We start from the raw sequence: 21,665 nt of genomic DNA on the forward strand, positions 1-21,665 counted from the left end.
ATCTTTTGTACGGAGTATCTAGACTCTGTCTGTCGGTGAAAAATAAAACGAAAAGAGAGAGAGAGAGAGAACGAAAGATCGAAAAAGGAGAAGAAAGGCGTGCAACGACGTCGCGCGGAAATGAAATAAGCGCCGGCACCACGTATGAATCCGGTATCCCGTTTCATTCTTTCGTTCTCTCATATTTTCACGGTATGCAACAAGCGTTCACTGTCTCACGGCTTCTCTCTCCTTTTATTCCCACCCTTTTGTCCCCTTTCTACCTATTTCGCCGAGAAGAAATCACGTTTCGGCCGGTTCTCGTTCGTCGTCCGCGATAAAAATATAATTCTCGCGTCCCGAGAGCTGCGAATTCCTTGTTATTCCCGTTTGTTGGTGTTATTGTTGGGAAAGCAGGAATTGTCTGGTTGCCGAGGCTCGCGGACTATCTTCAAAGTTAAATTGCACCGGATGCTCCTTCGTTGACCCGGTTGAAAAGCGAGCCTCGCTTCCTGGTGATCGTCGTTGCGAGAATTCTTGCATTCTCGAACGCGAATCGAGATATTTTCCCGTCGTGTAAAACCAGTCATTTCTGGTTCGGATGAATCCTCCCTCTTCGTTTTACTTGTTTCGAGGATCGAAACGCTGTTTCGCGGGAACAACGCGGCGAGTCAGACAACTGGAAGTTGGTTTAGCGAGCTGAGTATTTAGTTTGAAAAATCGCTATTTGTTCGTTTTCCTGCGCTGTTAGTAGATTTATTAACAAAACCACGTAGGCAACGTTCGATAACGGATTAAAGGATTTACATACTGGAATTAAAGATTCCGCGTGAGATTATGGAAAAAGTAGATGGTTGGAAATACGTAAGGGTGCGGGGTGTACGGGGAAACGAAGAATTCTGAAATGGAAAGCAAGAACGAGGAGAAGGGTTGCGAGGAATAAAATCTTTAAATAAGAACTAGAAGTCAAGCAGATGTATGAAAAAAAAAAAAAAGATTTGCAAATACAAACTGGGAATTACGACAGAACTCGCGACAGAAAGGATTTATCAAGGGGTTTGCAACTATGTCGGCTTGAAAAAATCGAAAAAATCATTTTTTTAAAACTTGACACGCGTAGAATATTGCGGTGAAAGAGTATTTTGAAATTCTAAAAAATAGCGGAGTTATAACTCCGAATACGAGTGCATCCTCTTATTTTAAAGACAGATTAACTTAAAACTTTAAACGCATTTTTCACGAAACTATGTTTTTCGACCTTGCGTTTAGTAGACCTCCGAAACTCTTCATCCGATTAACTTGCAATTTCTGTATATTGCACCGCGTACAACGACGCGGTACAATGTACGTTTGATATTACAATCCGTTGAATTTGCATAAACGTTCAGAGTTGATTTCTTTCAAGGAAAAATACAATTTGATCTTCAAAAAGCCGGCAGTTTCTTATTTTTCGAAATTGTAGAAAAATCGTACGCTACATCCGAAGATAATCTACTTCTGTATAAGATGGCGCAACAATTTTTTCATTTTTACAATCGAGTTACGTTTGCCGTTGGCCGCAAGCAAACAACGTTCCGCTGGATATGAAGTCACATAACGTTGTACCACGCCGTCATTTTATAATTTTACGTAATAAAAAAAGTACGAACGCAGAGCTAACACGCTGCTTAAAGTTTGCTATAAAAATCTTGATTCTTTATCGAATACTTGTAGGCGAAAAAAAACTATCAGATTTACCTTATTCTTTTTTTAGATCTCCGGGGTTGCATACTCCCTTCCAGCGAATTAATAAAAACGCGCGTGAAATTGATTTACGAAACAAATAATCTACGAACAGAAGCAGTAACGAGAAATACTAATAATTTCCATCTTCAATTTTCCACGTACAAAAAGACTGAACAAAAATTAACTGAATCCACAACGAACAAAAATTAAGAAACATATTCGAATGCGGAGGAAATGATCCACCATGCGTCAACGATATTATCATCTTCGATGTACTTTTCCACGTAAAACCAAATCGAGTGAAAAATTGCGTGAATCCGCGATCGAGAAACGTACCTCGATAGCGAGCGCTTGAACACCATCCCTGGCCTCTGTACCAGGTACGTAAACGCTTTCCTCGGACATCCAAAGCACCTTGGTGTATCTCGGCTCTGCGCAAAATTCGACGACGATGTTGAGCGATTCGCCCTCTTTGGCCGTGACTGTTTGACTAGGTGGATGAACCATGGGTCGACCTGCAACAAAAATTCGCAAACAATTCCGTTATCCGTGAGGTCATGGCAGCGTATACGCGTTTCTTTCGTCGGTCGTAAATCCACCCTTCGGTTCCGCCAGCGTAACCTAACCCCTCTTATCTTCTCTCTCTTTCTTGCTTTCATTCTCTATGGAGCTTGCACAGAGCTTTATGTCTTGTTAACTGCGAAAATATCTCAGCATGTAGCTAAACGACGTAATCTTCCGTAATTCCTGTTAAATTATGTTGTCGTCGCCGCGTGTTCGGCGCGCCACCGTCATGTTTCTATCTTAAGTGGAACTTCATTAAGGTGATCGAACGAAACGGTGGGCACGCTGAAACATCGTAGCGTAGGATAACGGAGTTAGGCGAACGTAGTAACATAGCGAATTTAGTGGAAAATGAAAATATCGATATGGCTGTTGGAAATCCTTTTTAACGCGTATTTATTCCGCGAAGGTATTTCCAGCTTCCCCTATAACACGTTCGGTCGGCGAATTGTCAGACAATCGATATTTTACGTTTACGCGGCTGGTTATTAAAACAAGTGTTGGAACGCTGTGCATGAAGTCTGGCCACGCACAATATCGCGCGTAGTCGAATTTGCTTCTCGCCGGTTAATTTATTCCGCTTGGCAATCATGTCACAATGGCTGTTACAAACAATGAAAAGGTTGATATGTTTATCAAGTTTATACGCCGCTTTAATCACTGACTGTTGCAGTAATTTATCGCGGCAAGTATTCTCGTCCAGTGTAATCGATATCAAACGCACACATCCACCGTCTCTTCTATAAGATACCATTCGTGACTAACCAACTACAAATTTTACAAATTTCCAAGCCTTTAACATTTTATTTCATTTTAATGTAATTCTGGTTTAATTTAAAAAATGCACCTTCTCGTTTCGCCAATGGCTTTCCGAATTATGTCAGGCGTCCGTTAAACGACGTATGTGACCAGACGAAATAAACCATCCTTTACATTTCCATACCTCCATTCTTTATCCATTTGATGAGACATCGGTGTCAGTTGCGCACGAAATTCGCTAAACGACCAACGGCGTCTACCGCGCCTTTATATTCTCCTATTATTATTTATGGCCGTTTTTCCATGTTTACGAGCCGGATCGGATCGAAACATCGGCTTTTCCGCGTCGATTCGCGGTAACGCCCGCGACGCTTTTGATTTACTCGTTTCCACGAGTTTCACCGGTCCCTGCGCAAACACGGCCTCCAGCCATCGAAACTAGACATTTACAGCGCGACAATGCGGCCGCAACCTATAGCGACTCGTTGCACCAAGAGAAAGATAGACGCAAAGCGAGCAGATAGAGAGAATCGTAGCCGTGACTTCTCGATTTCAAAGCCTTAAGGCGATCGTGATTTCCGGGACAGTTTCGCTATCTAGCCTCGTCAAAGTATCCCGATCCCTAGAGGCACCTGCTGGAAACGTGGCCCAACGTTTGCAGAAAGGAAATACATTTGGAAATCATGAATCAATATGACCACGTTTCGGGTACCGGCATTCAACGCCAATCGTTGTTTCGTGTTTCAATTTGTTGTCCGACACACTTACACGTATCTTCGCTTCGCGACTAAAATAAAAGTTTGTGCGAGAATCGAGTGATTTTCGAGACAGCGTTACGATACGGAAAACGCGATACACGTAAGTAGTTGTTCCGTTTAGGAATCGCGAGAAGAAAGACGAACGAAGACTATGAGATCCCTACAGCAGAGTTTTCAGCAATATTGTTCTATCGCCGTTTGTGCTTGCGACAGGTACGCGGAAAATGTTACGTCGGTGTAAAAAGCGCAGAGTATCGAACGTAAGAAAAAGGCGAGAGAGAATAACCTGGATTTTAAGCCCGGTAGATCTCCGTTTTAGAAGCCATCGCACCGGATGACGAAAACAATTCATACAACCGAAGTTCACGTAATAATAGAAATGCATCGACTCTCCCGTTATCTATGATTTTTCGTTCGAATAATAGGACTTGCTATTTCAGATAACGGGATTCAATCTACAGGAGTTCGTTTAATCGAGCTCCGATTAGAATTTCGTTCCAGTAAACCGAACGCTCGAGTCGTCCAGATATTCGAATTACATACTATACGAACCTTTAAATATTCCCTAACGTTCCTTCTCGCGATTATCATAAGGTTCACCTTTCGAAAAATCTTCTTCCAGAGAATGGAAACCCTATTCGGTTACAATTTCCACGCGTTCACTAGCTTGTTAGCAACTGCGGGTCCTCCACAGAGATCCAACGACCGAATCCAATAATCTCTAAAGGAGCAAACTTTTCGGTTTTACTCGAACGCTCTCCATTCACGGTGTCTTATCGAAACGATCGACGTAGGAGAGACACTAGCCACGACCAGCGGCTGTGCTCGATGTCGTGGCAGCAGCTTTGTTGCTGCACTTTGGCTAATTGAAGCGTGGATGCCGGCCGGTTGGCCAAGACGAGCTCGTCTCTTTCGCTCTTTCGCCACCAATCCCCTCTTCTCACTCGTCCCCTTTCTGCCCCCCGCCGCTCCTTTTAGCCGTTCTCATCTGCATGGATTTCCTGCTTCGTAAAGCAAGCTTTCTGACCCTGGTTGGCCTATCTGCAACGGTGAATAGAAGCGGAACAGTACACTCGGCCGTGGCTGCTCATGAATATTCCTACGACTGAAATTACTGGAATACCTTGGCTGCGCCTCTTGTTTCTGCGGGGAGGGTGAAAGCAGTCGGCCGTCTGTCCGACCGACTGTCTGTCTGTCTGTCTGTCTGTCTTCTCTGCCTGTCTCACCTGCGTACCGTTTCAATACCTGCGTTCCACGTTCGATACGCTGCAAACTTTTCGATACGTCCGCGAGTCGGGATTCGACGTGTCTTTCTTCTTCTCGGTTCTTTTTCTTCGTTTCCTTCGATATGGATTGATCGATACACGGGAGTCGTTGAATAGAGCAGTTGTTGTAATTGATAGTGCGTTTCGGATGGTCTTCGAACAATTGCTTTCGGTCATATGTTGATCGGATATTGAAAAGTTTGTTCTCGTTGACCCGTCAGAGTTGCCGCGGTTTCAGATTTCAGGTGGAAAGTTCGTTTAAACACGCGCCACAACGGAACTTTAACGCTGTGTGATGGGCAATGAGTTTCGGGCGTTAGAAATACGCGGGAGGATATAGCAGAGACGAAATTAGAGCGCGAAAGACGAGCGTTCGATCGGTTGAAGTTTTTCGACGTCCTGGGAATGCTTGTGTTTTATATTGCAGTTGAGTCGCTTTGCGCGTCGTTGGGTTGTTAAATCGCCAACGTGGCACGTAAAAAGCCGGAAAATGTAATAAATAGATTGCAGATATTTACGAATTTATGGGAGATTTAAATACGCTGGAATGTACCGAACGTATGTAATATGCAGAAATATGAAATACCCAAAGTGGAGTACTCGTTATAATATTTAAAAGGTGAAACAAATCCCCGTTTTAGTTCTGTCGACAAACATATAAATTTGCATAAACATCGCAGAGTGCAATAATAAATAAATTGAATTATTATTCGCAAACGTATACCGTACTTATTCGATAACAGTTTAACCAAATGGTTTTGAATGGTAAAATCATGCCATTTTTTTCACCTTTATTCTCCTATGCCGATTCCATTCGTTGTGCCACGGTGCAACGGTTTATTCGTTTGTTAGCTACCACTCGGCTCCATTTGCCGCGAGCGCGTGTTCAATTATACAAATGAAATAACCGGCCGATAGTTTCTGAACTTCAGCTTGACGGAACAAAGCTGGCTTAATTCCGCCATTAATTCTAATTGAAATGATTAATGAAATCAACGACGGTGAGTCGAAAACGCGGCGCGGCATCCGAATGGGATCAGAGCTAATTTCAGGACGATGCTCCAAAGCCCACAAAATGCGGTTTGCGTCGCCAGCTCGAACGTGTTCCGCGAAAATGTAAATGCATTCGCGAAACTGCCATGTAAAATTCCCGTACGGTTCTCCACCCCTTTCGCCTCCAACTTCGCCCTCGCGTTAGCGTTAATCTTCAAATTCGAAATACTCTTCGTTCTACTTCTTTCTCCCTTCTCTCTTCTATTTTTCCCCCTGCGTTGAAAAATTCTTGGATAGTCGCGAACTCGAAGGACGAGTACGTGGTAGAGAGAAAAAAAAAAAAGAAGAAGCTGAAAGAAACCTGCCGGTCGTTTCGGTGAATTTTTTATACGGGCCGCGTCGGCCCGCCAGCGCACGTGACACACATGCGACTCTATGCATTATGCAGAACGTTATTAAGAATGTGAAGAAACTGCAGATCCTTCGTGTTCTAATTATAATTTAAGCTTCTTCCGGCCATGAATAACTCAGCTGCGAGGAATAAATTGAAAGGGAGATGCGGAAGCTCTTTAACTTAAGGATCCTGAATTAAAAACCACGCCGTTGGACACTTTTCCGTGCGTTTCGTGGAACTTCATCGTGAACGGTATCGTTAAATATTTAACAGCTACCGCGTCAAACGATATCTTCGATTTTATCGATGTTTTATCGGTATCCGCGGATCTATTTTGATGGAAAGTTAATTAACGTACCAACGAGAGCCATCGTGCCATTAAGAGGAACGTATTGCAGCAACACGAGGTTAGAATAGATAGAATTCCATTTCCTAAATTATTTAAAAATTATATTCAAGCTAACAATTAATCGAACTCTAGCGTGATTCTTATTCGGTAGAATTCAATTTGTTCGAACTTCTCGAATTCTCATTCTCAATTCTTTCACGACGTCTGTACGACTCGCGCTTCTCAAATTTTCAATCGCTCGCAATGTTATTCGCCGTAATACTTTGTTCACTCGCCGACGAGTTTGTCGTCTATTTTCTCAAAGGTACTCGATCATTTTTTACAACAGTCCCTTTTTCTTACTTCTCACCATAACGAGAATGAAACGACCATCGAGTTGAACGACCTTAGACGCCATGAAATCCTTCGGTTCGTACGGGTCGCTAGACAATGTGTCGTGTAAAAAGCAACACGAAGCTCGTTGCAAAGAGCGGGCCAACGCGAACGTTATTTCAACGAGTGATGCGCGCTCGATTATCCGTGGCTAGTGTCAAACGCTTACATAAAACGAAACGTTGTTACACGCGGCAACAGAAAGGACGAAAAAACGCGTGTTCTCTGACGAGTTGGGTGACGCGCATTTTCGGTTGGCAAAAGTCGTCGCTTTCTCGTCGAGCACAGAGGTTAATTATCGATCGTTTAACGGTATAAAAGTGAAAAAAAAGCAACGAGCGGAGCAGGAGAATGGAAAACCGGAGGGAAGGTATCGTCTCGTTCGCTGGAGCAAAAACGAATAGAAATCCTCGGCCGGTCGAATTCTGCGTCCGGGACGACTTCCGGGAGGAGTCGCGTTCCCGAAAAGTACCTCTTAGCATGTTAAATGAGCCGTGGGCAATGGCTACGACGGCCACGGTGATTCATTTCTGGTGGCATCGCGGAAAAAGTTTCGACAAGAACGACCACCGTTACGGCAACGAATCCCTTCGAGTCGACGACTCGCGTGCTGTATACTTTGCTCCATCGAAACTTCGATCTATCTTAGCAAACTTCCCACCCTTTCTTTTCGCAATTCCGACGCGACATTTAAGTGTTACGTATTCCAGCGAAGCTAACGATCGTCCGTCTTTCTTACCTTTTCTTTTCTTTTTTATTAATCTGTATATTTATCGACGAAATAAATTCGAACGGAATAACGTTACGTTAATGAAAATCATAGCGGTGCAAGCGAAGATTTCGAGTATTCGAGCATTTCAATTTTGACATTATCGAGATATGTGTAATTTTGTGTGTTAGACTAGATGGGCCGCGTAGTAGTGACACGCGTATGTGAATATAAGTGTGTGAAGTATGTGTGTGTACAGCGTCTCGAAAAACAGAGAACCTGACTGTTGCAGTGTGGTATGGAAGATGGTGAGACAAAGAAAGTGCCGAGACGCGTGCAAATGTATATCGACGAAGATTCTGGAAATCGTTTATGTTAGAATTTAATCTTAAAGTTAAGATAAATAATCTGTGGAAGACACGATGTTTATGTTGAAATAATATCAGGTGATATTTAGTAAACAGAATTACAAAACCAAATGTATTTAAAATATAAGCGAGCGATATGGTATAATTAACAAAGTGTGCAGGTAAAGAATTTATGGATTGTTGACAGTTGGCCAGTTACTCTCAGACTGACTGTATGTAGTGACCCATGGTCCCTTAAAAGATTTTCAACCCCACTCTCTATACAGTAGTGAGTATGACCTGTGTAAGTGTCCTGTTCAAATGCCTGTGTAGGTGTCTGTATAAGATTATCCGTGTCTATGTGTGTAATATCGTTGTATTCCAACAGTTTATTAAATAAATCTAAAACTATTTTAATACGAATTCCAGGTGTAACCTTGGTGTTCCTTTACTATTATTTCGGCAATTAAGGTGCACAATTTTCAACAGACACGTTTCCTAATTAATTCAATTACGATTTTATTTTTTGTTACGATACGTCTCCGTGTGTTGGAAAAATACAGTCTATTTTTTATAGTAATAAACGTAGAACAGGATTTTACGAACATTAGCAACGAACTGGCTTTCGCTATTATGATTTTCAACCCTGTAATTGTAAGAGTGAGTTACGATTGAGCGCAGGAAAATTAGGTCGCACAGCGTACTTATGAGAGTTTATATGCTACAGTGTTAAATAACGTGGATGACATAAAAAGGTGTAATGAATCGCAAAATTTATTGGCTACGTTGCAGAAATGATTAACAGAGTTAGAGAAACCATAATCCGTTTACAGAGATACAGGTAACAGGATTAAAACGAACATATTTATTTTTGTTTGCGGAATTATGCGAGTTACAATTGTATATCGTACGGTGATATGATTAAACCGTTTCATTGGTGTAGCTGCACGGGTATAACGGATTTCATATACAGCTAGTAAATCCGAGTCTTTTGAAATTGTAAATATTTGGTACAAAATAATTTGATTGAACGTTACGATACTGATAAATTGAAAGATTTAATGCAAAATGTTAAATAAATATAAGTAAATAAATTCTTCAATGTGTCGCTATCCTAAGAGTTTACTTTATCAAATTTCCTGTCATACGTGGTTGCAGCCTTAAAGGCCAAATCATTTTTTTAACCAGACACATGACGATTTATTTTTTGATCTAATTTGAGAACGATGTCTCTTACCGAAACGCGTTAGTCGACCGGATCGATCGAAAAATCGCGCGTTTAATTACTCGTTATAAATTTATGCAACTATTTCCTCTCGTCGTAAAGGGGTATGGTATCGCGATAAAATCTCTGTCCCCATTTCATATCATTACAGGTAATTTTGCAAATTGTACCGCATTTTTCCACCAGTGGATTCGTCGTTAAATATCCTCAGATTAATTGGCCGTACACGTGCGCAATAATGTAATTTTTAAATTAGAAGCCAGCCCGACCTGCAGCATTACCGCTAATTAAACAGTGTTTGCTGGATCTGTAGGTATACCTCTCTCATTAGCGACGTGTATTACAAGATACGAAAAGATTTTATCCTAACAGTCGCGTTTAACCGAAAATATTTCTGTCCACCGATCGTCTGACTATGCGTCGACCGTGTCTACTCGCTCACTTGGTTACTCGACAAGAAAAGGAGGAAGTTTACACTCGTCGCTTGGAATGCCAATCTTTCGAATATAATTCGTCTTTATTTAAGGGTTCTCCGTTGTTTACGCGCTGTTTCGTGTTCGTTAAAAGTAAATTATATCATCCAATAGAAGTTGATTTGTCTTTGAATTTGTTTGAGAATTTTTAAGTTGAGCGGATGTCCGAGCATTCCTTTCACACGATACTGATACTACGCACAAAGTAAGTACTTAGAACTGCAAACGTTAATACGTATACAATCGTTCATAAAATATTTGAACGTACTTCGCTCGATTCCCATTTTATTTAAATACAGGAAACCTGTTTTCTTCTTATAAAAGCTTTAGATGTAAATATTTCAGGAAATTTCAATGATACTTTGTTTTTAAACAACTCTTAAAAGGGTTGAAAGCATTTTTCACAACCTATCGATACTATTTGATCGTAGAACGTTGCAGTCTGTGTGTCTACCCTGGAGAGTAAGGCTTGAGCAACGCTGGTTTGAGCGGACAGCGTCTGACGCGGCACTGTCCTGCTCCACTTTCGAAAGCGCTATTCGATTCAAAAGCAATCTATGCGTGAAATTGCCAACGAGAGGGCGAACGGGCGGACACACGGCCGAGCGGACAGACGATGAAACGAATTACTTGTACGCCGGCCTAGGCAGCCTGCGTAACAGCTTGCTAATTAATCGATTAATTTCCAATCTCGGGATCAAGAGCGTAAGTGCACTATCCTGCTCGCTTCTCACTTACTTTGCGTCATAATAGGCACGCGTCTTTGATCGCTGTAATTTCATAACATTTAAACGTTTACCCTAAATTTTCGATCGGGGAATTTCTAATAGATCTACGTTCTTGTACATTTTATGCTACTTGTGAAAATTTAAGTAAACTTTCACAGTGATTGGAAAATTATTCGATCCTCTGGAAATCGATATCTATATAAATGATTTTATAACAGAAATTCAAAATTTGAGAAGATTCCTTTGAATTTCCTATCTAATTCAGCCGAAACTTTTTCTAGTAGAATTTAGAATAGAAAACTGTGAAACATAATTATTATATTGTATTATCTTTTACGAGAAAGCGACGACTCAATTACAGAATGATTGTTTTTTAATTTTTATTTAAAACACTAAGGTCTCAGCCTTGATTTTCCGATCGTCTGCTGTTTATTCTCAACTCTGAAATTCACTCGATTGCTCATTATCAACCGCTTGTGAACGTACCTTCCGCAACTATTCTCGCATTCGCACGTTGCTTCTTTGCGTGTCTCTTGTTCGATTCGGCTAAAGACGTTCTGCAGACGCTGCTAGAAATTCAGGCACGTTCACGTTCCTCTTTCCTGCTCTAATATCAAACATACGTTCCACTTTTAACGTTTCGAACTCTATCATACACGGTCGCGCGAAGTTTCTCCTCGTGAAGTTCCTCTTGGTAGTTGTAGTTCAGTGACGTGAGAAATAGTAGTTCTTAGAATATTTACTTTATATTTGTAGTCAACATTTTTTACTCCCGTATTTATTCAACGTTTCATCCCGTTTCCATTTTAGTTCAGGAGTTCGCTGCATTTTGCATAACGCAACTTTTCTTTTTCACATATATCAAAATATCGTAGTAAGATAAATATGGAAGTATTTGCGTCGATCTAGCTGCAAGTAAATTATTAAATTGACAATAACGCGATAAATATCAAACTCGACATGTTTTTCCAAACATTCTTCAAGCTGTACACCGTGCGTCGATAAAAATAATCGTATTAAAATTCAACGCAGTACTTCCAATTGCAGCTGGAAATGAGGTCGATCTCGTATACAAACAAGATTAACTGCACGACTCATTCTACTAGAAAGAAAATATAATTTCCAACAAAGGATGGCCGTCGATCTCTTTCTACTTTCTTAGAAGATCAAAAGCGGAAAAGCTACCAACGATCCTCCATATTGCATCGTGTTCCTTCAATGGAAGAAAGGTAGGAAGGGAGAGGAAGAAGTGGGGTGAAAGGGTGCACCGGGTTCGAGATTGCTCCACCGGGAAGAACGATATATCCCGGAAAGTTTTGACATTATCCGCGCTAGGATTCACTTGGTTACATGTACCTCGACGCGATAAGAATCAACGCCCATTCAAAACGCGCGATAACGTTCGCAGGACGACGCTATTGTTTCAAGGCGCGAGCCTAGACCGCAGTTATCTTCGCATTGTTCTCGATATTCATTAAAACATTTGCACCCTTAGCACAGAGACACAGACAGCTTCGTCCGTCGTTCCGACTCCCCTCGTCTGAGCGTCCACTTTTCAAAACAATCATCCAATTGTACGACTTTTCGTGAATATTCCGACCAGCATCCGCGAAACTCGAGTAAACAGCTGCGATACACTTGCAAATATTTAGCGATACGATTTTTGTTACAGTTCGTTAGACATTCGGGAATTTGTTCGTGAATGTTCAACGAGAGACGTTGTAGAGGAATGGCGGTTAGTTGTTGACGAGAGCGTACATAGTTGTTGAAGAGAGCGTACGTAGTTGTTGAAGAGAGCGTACATAGTTGTTGAAGAGAACGTACATAGTTGTTGAAGAGAGCGTACATAGTTGTTGAAGAGAGCGTAGATAGTTGTTGAAGAGAGCGTACATAGTTGTTGAAGAGAACGTACATAATTGTTGAAGAGAGCGTTCATAGTTGTTGAAGAGAGCGTACATAGTTGTTTCGTACAATGATACGCATAGTTCTTCGAAGGTTTGTAATTTCATGCGAAGAGTACATTATATTTGATATTGCAACTTTTACACCTTTACCGCTATGGGTAGTTTCATTAAGAAGAACAGGAGCATACTGAACAGACCAAACAGAAGCTTCAACGAGTCTAACGTGCAAATATCTAAAATGAACAGTTTGTAAAAATACTAAAGCACGTGGTTTAGTGGATTTACACTTGACTGTACATCACGAAAGTTCAGTTTCCTGTGGAACGAGCGACTGATGTCTGCTTGGTCATCTTGCTGGGTAAACGCAGGAAGACAAATTTGACGCTAGCTGGTCCCTGGAGTTTTCAATTTGTCCTGAGTTAACACCTAAGTTAAGCGCGCCGCGTCGGTATCGTCGGTTGGTCGGTTCTGCGAATTTTTGTTTTTCTTTCGCCAGGGAAGCCGAAACGATATGCACGCGTACCCGCGACAAAGGAGAAAACTTACGTTGCGGCCAGTTATTCCCCACGGAGAAAAGGGTTAATTTGCAATTTTACCGGTGGAACAAGTTTGTTCGGCTTGCGGCCTCTTCCCTTAGAGTGACTCGTTTTAGTCAAGTAGCTGCGTGCTCCTTTGCGTTGTATAAGGAGTATTAGGGAAAAGAAGCTCGTAACGTTGTTACCAAGCGTTAAGGAAACGAAGGTAGCTTACGGCATGGCTACAGCTTGTTACGTCGAATGAAAAATTCACGCGTTGTGAATGTAGGAGGTGAAGTTGAAATCATCGTCCTGTTATACGTAATATCGACAGTTACCGCTGCCTGACGTTTTAATTCGAGTCTTTGCTTATTATGGACGTTTCAGAAAGCTGGACGAAACGAGGAAATTTCAATAGAGAACATGTCTGGTATCAGGAACACGGTTGAAATATACGTAATATTGTTAAGAAGAAGCTCAAAGTTTACGACACGAAAGACGTCATATATAATTCTCCGTTGTCGTTCTTACGCTGTTACTAACATAAAATATTTCAATTAAAACCAAGTACACAATCAGATTCCCATTATTTATTTCTATTCGTCAAACAAACTCTTACCGTTCAACTCCTCTCAATTTTCTATGTTGCAACGATAATTGCAACGTACCCTTGTCGTCTCGACGATTCCTTTTCTCCCCGATACTTGGTACAAGAGCATCGCGCGAAATTCTCGTATTGTTTGACGTTCGACCGCGACCGAGTTCTTTCGTCGTCGTAGAATCCTCCTCATCCACATCCTCCGTGCCGGAAGTTTCGGCGCGCTGGCGGAGAACGTTTTTTCCCCTTGGTTGCGCCGCTATCAATTCCACTTTCGTCCGCTTTCCGTCGGTTGTTACCCCGTACATTTACAAAAGGGCGTAGTTTCTCTCTTCCGCGTCGTTACTTCTCCCTTTTCTTCCTTCTCCTCCTTTTTCTCCCTTCTCCTTCTTTGTTCCGCGCTTCTTCGCTCTCTCTTTCCTCTCTCGTTCCTCTCTTTTTTCCTTTTTTTCTTCCTTGCACCGACGATTAATCGGAAGGTAGCAAGTCGGCCGAGTTTCGAACTGTAAACGGTAGAACCACGTAACGAGGAAAAATACTCGCTGCGAGTTGTGTCGGCTCGATCCGTCGATTCTTCGTGTATTTGCTTTTTTAGTCATTTCTATCTGCCACATTTTGGACGAATTTCGATACAGGAAAAGAATCGAAAAGCGAAGCAAAGAATCTGCAGCTCGAAAGACGTTTTAATGTCCCGAATCTGCGTGTGAATTGCCTATTTCTTGTTCATTGTTTTAACAGTAATACCTATCACTTTTTAATCTTATTGAGATGTGTATAATTTTGTGTGTTAGACTAGATTGGCCGTGTAGTAGTGACACACGTATGTGAATATGAGTATTTGGAAGTATGTGTATGTACAGCGTCTCGAAAAGCAGACGAACGTGACTGTTGCGTTGGCAGTGTGGTACGGAAGATGGTGAGACGAAGAAAGTGCCGAGACGCGTGCAAATGTATATCGACGAAGATCCTGGAAATCATTTATGTTAGAATTTAATCTTAAAGTTAAGATAAATAATCTGTGGAAGACACGATGTTTATGTTGAAATAATATCAGGTGATATTTATTAAACAGAATTACAGAACCAAATGTATTTAAAATATAAACGAGCGATATGGTATAATTAACAAAGTGTGTAGGTAAAGAATTTATGGATTGTTGACAGTTGGCCAGTTACTCTCAGACTGACTGTACGTAGTGACCCATGGTCCCTTAAAAGATTTTCAACCCCACTCTCTATACAGTAGTGAGTATGCCCCGTGTAGGTGTCCTGTTCAAATGCCTGTGCAGGTGTCTGTATAAGATTATCCGTGTCTACGTGTGTAATATCGTTGTATTCCAACAGTTTATTAAATAAATCTAAAACTATTTTAATACGAATTCCAAGTGTAACCTTGGCGTTCCTTTACTTTTATTTCGGCCATTAAGATCCACGATTCTCAACAAATCTCATACGATATTCTCTGCAATATTTCTTGCGCGTGCTTTTATTTCTCCGACTGCTTTTCCAACACCGACAGTCGAAACGACACCGATCGACGCACACAGTGCACAGTTAATCGTACGTTGTTCGAGGGGGTGGTGTGAATTTGAATTCGTTTCTAAGATTTATCCGCCGGAGATAGCAACAAGGGTAAAGTGGTATGTGGAATTTTCGTGCGCGATCGTAGCCCCGCTACGAATGAAATTTTAGTTTTGGAGTACGTTTAATATAATATGAGATTGCGTGTCTCGCGCAAGAATGATTCGTACCAAGGACGGATCTCTCTCGTTGCTTTTATTTTTAATCAGAGCGGTTCAACTTCGAGCAGAACGACGAGAAGATACTTTTGACGTGTTCATAACTCGATCTGGACGTTAATTTTCCCCGTTATTGTGATTACGCGACTGAGAAATTTAACAGAAGTTAATTATAACGTTCTCTAAAAATACGCAAAGCGAAAGGGTAAACTAGTATCAGACTAAATATTTGAATATCAACAAGTATTAATATATCCCGGCAGCATATGCAACGTAGAATAATATTTGATTGTAGAATTATTATTTGATATTTAGAACGCGCAATAACATCGTATAATTGAATATCATTCTGTATTGATTAATTCCAATGAATTAAAATTTTCCTTTGATAGCGTTCCAATTGTTATTCCACCGCGATCAATATTCATTTTATTTTCGTCCAACAAACGGTCATTGGCGACTGCGAGCAAACGATAGCCGTATTTCCCTTCAATTTTTCTCACTTCCAAGTTGATCATCGCGTATTACGAAGATATCGGGAAAACACATTGCGGTACGTTATTTCTTTTTTCGCAAGACCGATATGACGAAACAGATTGAAAATTACAAAAACATACGATACGTATTCGTACTAGAAGTCGCTGGAATGTGGCGCGTATAATCGAACGTGGAAAAAAAGAAGAAATTTACTATCTTCTGGTAAAAATTGTCCGTATGCTAATGATGTATGCAAATGTAGAATAGCTTGGAAGCGAACGAATCGACGAAGGAAGATGTAAGGATAAAAAAAACCTTTCTCCTTTGCAAACGGTGAATACCGTCGATCGATTTGGCAGGCGCAAAAGATTTTCGATGGATAATCGAGAGACGAAAAGAAATTTGAAAAAATTGAACGTTCGTTCACGAGGGCGGTCGATTAATTCGGAAATCGCGTGACCGTTTGCATATCTATCGGAGCGTCGCCTCTCTCGTTCGGCTCACAATGCGAAAAGAAAGATGAAAGAGGTAGGCGTCGCGGCAGAGACACGAAGTGCCCGCAGTGCCTCTGGAAGAAGCCTTAACCGCATTTCCTGTCCCATTTTCGGTAGTGCCCCACATCGTCGAAAGCTACAAAAGCCGATTCCACGGAAATAAACCGCCAGAAGGCTGACTAAGCCGTCAGAAAGAAAGGAACGGAGTTAGGGGCGATGACGGGGATGGCGGTGGCAGCAGCGGCGTCTGCGGTGGCTCGAACTTTTTAACTTTACCACCGCAAATCTGACCTCCTTCTTTTCTCTTTCCCTATCCCTCTTTTCACCGCCATGCCGCCGTGAAAATCTAGCAGATATCAATCCGGAGCAGAACAGATCGCATCACGATCCTTCAGATATGTTAACGTCGACAGAAGGTCGAAAAGAGGAGCGGAGGGTGAATGGAAGGGAAAAGTCATCGAACGAATGACCGGGGAGTGGATGTTGGAAGGAAATGGCTTTGTCACGGGACGTACAATAACGCGAGTTTCCAGGATCGTGGTCGATGCTATGTCACCGAGATTTTTCCACGTTCATTCGCGCGATCGAAATTCAGCTTTTCATTAGGACGAATTATAGAAGAGATGTACGTATTTGTGGGTGAAAATTTTCGTCGATGGGCAAGATCCAAGTTTTTAATTAATATTTCCAGTAATGGAAAAATTGATTAAACTAAGATGAAAGCAAACGTTTCCCGATCATTTTTGAAGTTTCAGTTACTTGCGATAACACGAAACTCCTAACATCTGATGTGCTTTTTCCAAGTTTTAATTCAATAAAAAAATTACGAAATGGTCAGAAGCCGATAAATAATTGTGAAACATGTAAGTAGTTGAAGATTCGTTAAAAAAGGCCACTAAAATGCTAGAAAGTAAGTTACCATCGAGACGAAAGCTAATAACGAAATTTCAAACGAGAGAAAATTTAATCTCGAGGAAAAATTTATTCGAAATTACCATTTGCACAAATCCTTTCATTACGATATTTCCAGCATTCGCATGAAGTCATCTTAACGCTCGATGCGACGCTAACGCGTTAATTGACTTTTATGCGACGCGTACGCCGCTCGCGGAGGGTTTAAAGATAATTTCCCATTATTTCTCCTTTAGCGGATGCGCGCCATCTCCATGCATGCAGAATATATATACGGGGGGACGTGCATTAATGAACCGACGTAAATTCAACGGGCGCCAGGAATGCTGAAGCGAGAAGAGAGGCAAGAACTTCTCTTCCGCAGAGATGGTGGGGTCATCGTTAAAAGGAAAAGGCGAAGGAGACGAAGAAAAAGGGAGGCGGCAGAAGGGGCGGATGAAAAAGAGGAAAAGTGGAAGCTGTCCTGTGGAATTCCATGCCGCGTGATTACCGTCGAATTAACGAGCGTCTCCGAGATTTATCTCGCAATTTGGATCGAATAGGGTCACGGCTCGTTGACTGCTTATCGTTCAATCGAACTTTTATGTCATCGATGTGCTCGGTCAGCTAGTCGAGCCAATCAGAAATACAGTGCTGTGCAAAATCTTACAGAATTTTACGGATTCTTCGAAAATCGCATGTTTTGTTACTTTCCAGTGAATCGAACAACACGCTGTAATATACGGTCTCGGTACTTTCGATTCTTCTTACGAAATATTTCCTGAGAAGCATATCGATCGATCGGAATAATTTTTAGATAAATTCCTTTGTTCGTCGCTTTATGGGTAAGCTGGAATATACTCCATAATATCGAGGCAAAGAAAATATCGATAGCCAAGACGTAACAGATAGTATTTTTTTCTTTTTTTTTTTTTTTCTTTTTACTGATCTAACTACAACAAAATTGATGTCTGAGACTTTTGCGTTATACTGTACACTGTACATGTTGGAAGGCAGGAGATGTACGATTCGGTCGGTCTGGCTCTCGATTCGATATACTATTGAAGGAATTGGATTGGGGAATTGCAAGGTCGGTATACGCGAGTCTGCGTGTATTTCAAAAGTGATCCCTTGTGCGATAGAAGGTGGAATTTGAGGCTTATTTGAAATCTGATGCGAAGGATCGATGCGAATCGAGCGTTGCGTGTATAGCGTGTAGTCTTTCGAACTTGATGGTAAAGTTCTAGCAGTATCTCACACGCTGAGCAATTCCAATAACGTTACGAACCTAGAAACGCCTGAATTGAGCTGTTTATACATTAGATGTTACCCGCTGGTTTTGCTTGATTTGTCGATTGAGTTTATAGACCGGGTAATTAGCACGTTTGAAATGGAAATAGAACACGTGGAGCGGTAGCAAGGATCGACGAATGGGATGAAAAATTAAGCCAGATGGAGAAAGTTGAACTGTGAATTTTTTCACCGTTCCACAGCAGAAATTTATCGAGATACTGTAAGATGCCTGTTGCTGGAACAATTGAATTTTCCCTTTTTATTTCTCGACTTTTGCCTAACGCGAATCGAGACAGAACTCATTTCAAACATTGTCATAAGAATTCGGCAATAGCTTTGATATCGATCCCGGAATTCAGTCGTTCGAAATTAAGTCCGCAAAAGAATTGGAAATTCCGAAAAGAATATATATCGAAAGTCTATCCGAACGTTCAAGTGGAATAGCCATCTTAATGATTTAATATCTCTTTAACATTCCGTTTGAGACTGGCAACTTTAATTCTACGGCAAAGCGTTGGAGAATTTCTGAAATCTAGGATGGAAAGAAATAAAAGTTGTACCTTATAATTTGAAACGCGGCTACGTATACCCGATATTTCGCTGACTCGTCGGTTCTCAATCAGAAAGCCGCGGTCCGTAAGAGAGGGACGGTGGAAGGAGTAGTATAAGAACGCTTTAAATTGCATCAAACTCGAGGAATTATGTAACGTTAAAACGATAATTGAAATTGGATACGATGGCAAGGGAAAAGGGGTGAGCGAAGGTTCGGTTAATAAAGCCAATTATGGGATGATTCGAAAGAGGTGGAAAGGAGATTCCTCGCGGCGGATATAGCGGAGCCAGGAATTTTCCGGTTTTCCTCTGTTCACCAGGAGAAAAGGATGAAATTGCTGCTAAAAATTCTGTTTCACCGGCTGATATTCCTTCCACCGCTTTAAACATTCATTTTCAAACGGTATTCGATGGTAAACAGCGATGTATGAAATTTCGGCCAACATCGGCAAGCGGTGAAGCAAAAACCAGAGAAAAATGAAAATGAAAGAAATGTGTGTTCTACGCGACGAACGCGTATCGATTTGATCGCATGATCGAAGATCGATCGTGAATTTCGTTCGTAATATCCAATCTCGGACACGGGCTAATAGCGTTTACTTTCGGTCGAAATATTCCTACGGAAAGAAATTTAGTTTTACTTCCATGGAATCTGGAAAAGCGTAAAAAGGAAAAAGATTTCAAACGTTCCGAGAACATCGTGTTTGACTTGCCGTGTTTTTGGCAAACTTCTATCGGAACAAATCGATCGTTTCTCGAGAGACTCGTTCCATCGATCTTCGTGTATGAAACGCGAATCATCGGTGATTTATTTACGCTCGGATATCGGTGTTATACGTAATTATGACCGTTAATTAATCGAGTAAACTGGACAAAGCTGTATGACCGTGTGCAAATGAAACGAGACTATTTATACACGATTGAATTTATAATTAAATTTTTCTTGCGGCAAAGCGCGCGTATTAATGGTCATCGCGATTATCCATCTCGCTATCCTGTAAACAACGAAACTGGTCGAACCAGAGCCGATTCCGACGATTTCTGTTTCATTATAACACCATGTACCGAATCGCTTTCGGGACGATCCGATCTGTTCAGCTTTGTTATCTTGTACGAGGATAAAGATTTCGTTGGACAGAGACGAACGAAGAGAGGGAAACAAGTCCCTCGGGGCGATATGTCGTTCTTCCGGCTATCGCGTCCAACTTTCTCTAGCAACTTTCCAGGGGAGGAGTAAGATGGTGGAGAACGAGAGGATACAGGTGGGGCGAGCTAAGACGAATTATTGGAATGCCGCAAATATTTCTTCCGGGATTCCTTCCGCCTTCGGGGTCGGAACGTTTATCGTCGAAGAACGTTAATACGTTGTTGCGCAAGCGTCCACCGAGAACGTTAAAGTATTCGGTGTTTGGTCAACGGGCCAGAACGATCGGCCGTTTTGAAACGGTGTTGAACGAATATAATGCACGTTTCAGAATATGGTCGTATAGCGTGAAATTGAATCGACGCGCCAGGTGGCTTTTACTTCGGAGATAATTCTAACGTCTCTGTTCTTTTTTTTAGATTGATGTATCGAACGAGCGTCACGCTGCATAGATAGCTTTGATTCGTGAAATCTTAAAGAAAATACGTTGAAGCGGTTACCACTTCTAAGAAAACTCTATATCTGGTTTTTTTAGTTTCCTCAAGCACCGAAGCCATCGATAGCGTGTAGACAAAAGACTGCGACCAACACAGACCATAAACAGTAGACAGGCGAAGTTGGCTTCGGGGTTTTCAGTTATTGGGTAACACAGCTAGCGTGCGGATCTGGACCAGCTTATAATTACACTTCTATTTAAATATATTTTCTGCCTTACAATTTATCCACGAGTTTTCTCTATTTACGCATCGAATAATCTCAACAAAATATATAGCAACAAAATAAGAATACGAACAATGATTCACTGCGTGCTAAATATTCCGTCAAACTCTCATCTTTCCTTCTTCGAAAACTCGAACTAGGTTCGCATTTGGCGATTTGATAAAGTTTTCGTTGACGACGTTCGTGAGCTGAACGTGCAGTTTAACAAAGATAAAAGTTAGATAAACAGCTAATAAAATGTTTCATATTTCCGTCTTTCGATTACCAAATATCCTACATACAACGAACTGCTTTCTGATTATTTGACGTTAATATCCGAGTATCCTGATTATTTGCATCTTCGAATTAAGCTTTTAATATAAAAGGATGGAAGTTAATTCTTAGTTAATTCCTACATTCGCGGAGAAACGTTTCAGAATAGGATCCCCTTTACGATAATTGTTAGCTCGGAACGGCGGGCAGCATTGAAAATTATTTCACGTTTTATCCGATCGTTGCAACGGCTGAATTATCATCCTCGAAATACGATTATGGTTCCAGAGCGACGATGTTACGCGAATTTTTATGAGATTTCCACGATATACCGAGGATACCAGTGTTTCGAATCAAACTACATTTTAAACGCTGATCTACATTCGCTGCTGCACCACGTTCATCCTCCTGTATGTGTTTGTTTGTCTCATGATTAGAGTCGATGAT

At 41.3% G+C, this 21,665-nt stretch overlaps 1 protein-coding gene across 1 annotated transcript in view; it reads right to left on the minus strand.

Annotated features, from left to right (window-relative positions):
* Positions 1-21,665, minus strand: part of LOC100746381 (B-cell receptor CD22) — a 319,222-nt gene that overhangs the window by 6,846 nt on the left and 290,711 nt on the right. Inside the window, exon 10 of the mRNA XM_003489821.3 lies at positions 2,041-2,219. Within this exon, the coding sequence (XP_003489869.1) occupies positions 2,041-2,219 (179 nt within the window). The remainder of the gene's footprint in view (positions 1-2,040; positions 2,220-21,665) is intronic.

Source organism: Bombus impatiens, unplaced genomic scaffold, assembly GCF_000188095.3.
Source record: "Bombus impatiens unplaced genomic scaffold, BIMP_2.2 scf_0377, whole genome shotgun sequence".
Taxonomy (NCBI): domain Eukaryota; kingdom Metazoa; phylum Arthropoda; class Insecta; order Hymenoptera; family Apidae; genus Bombus; species Bombus impatiens.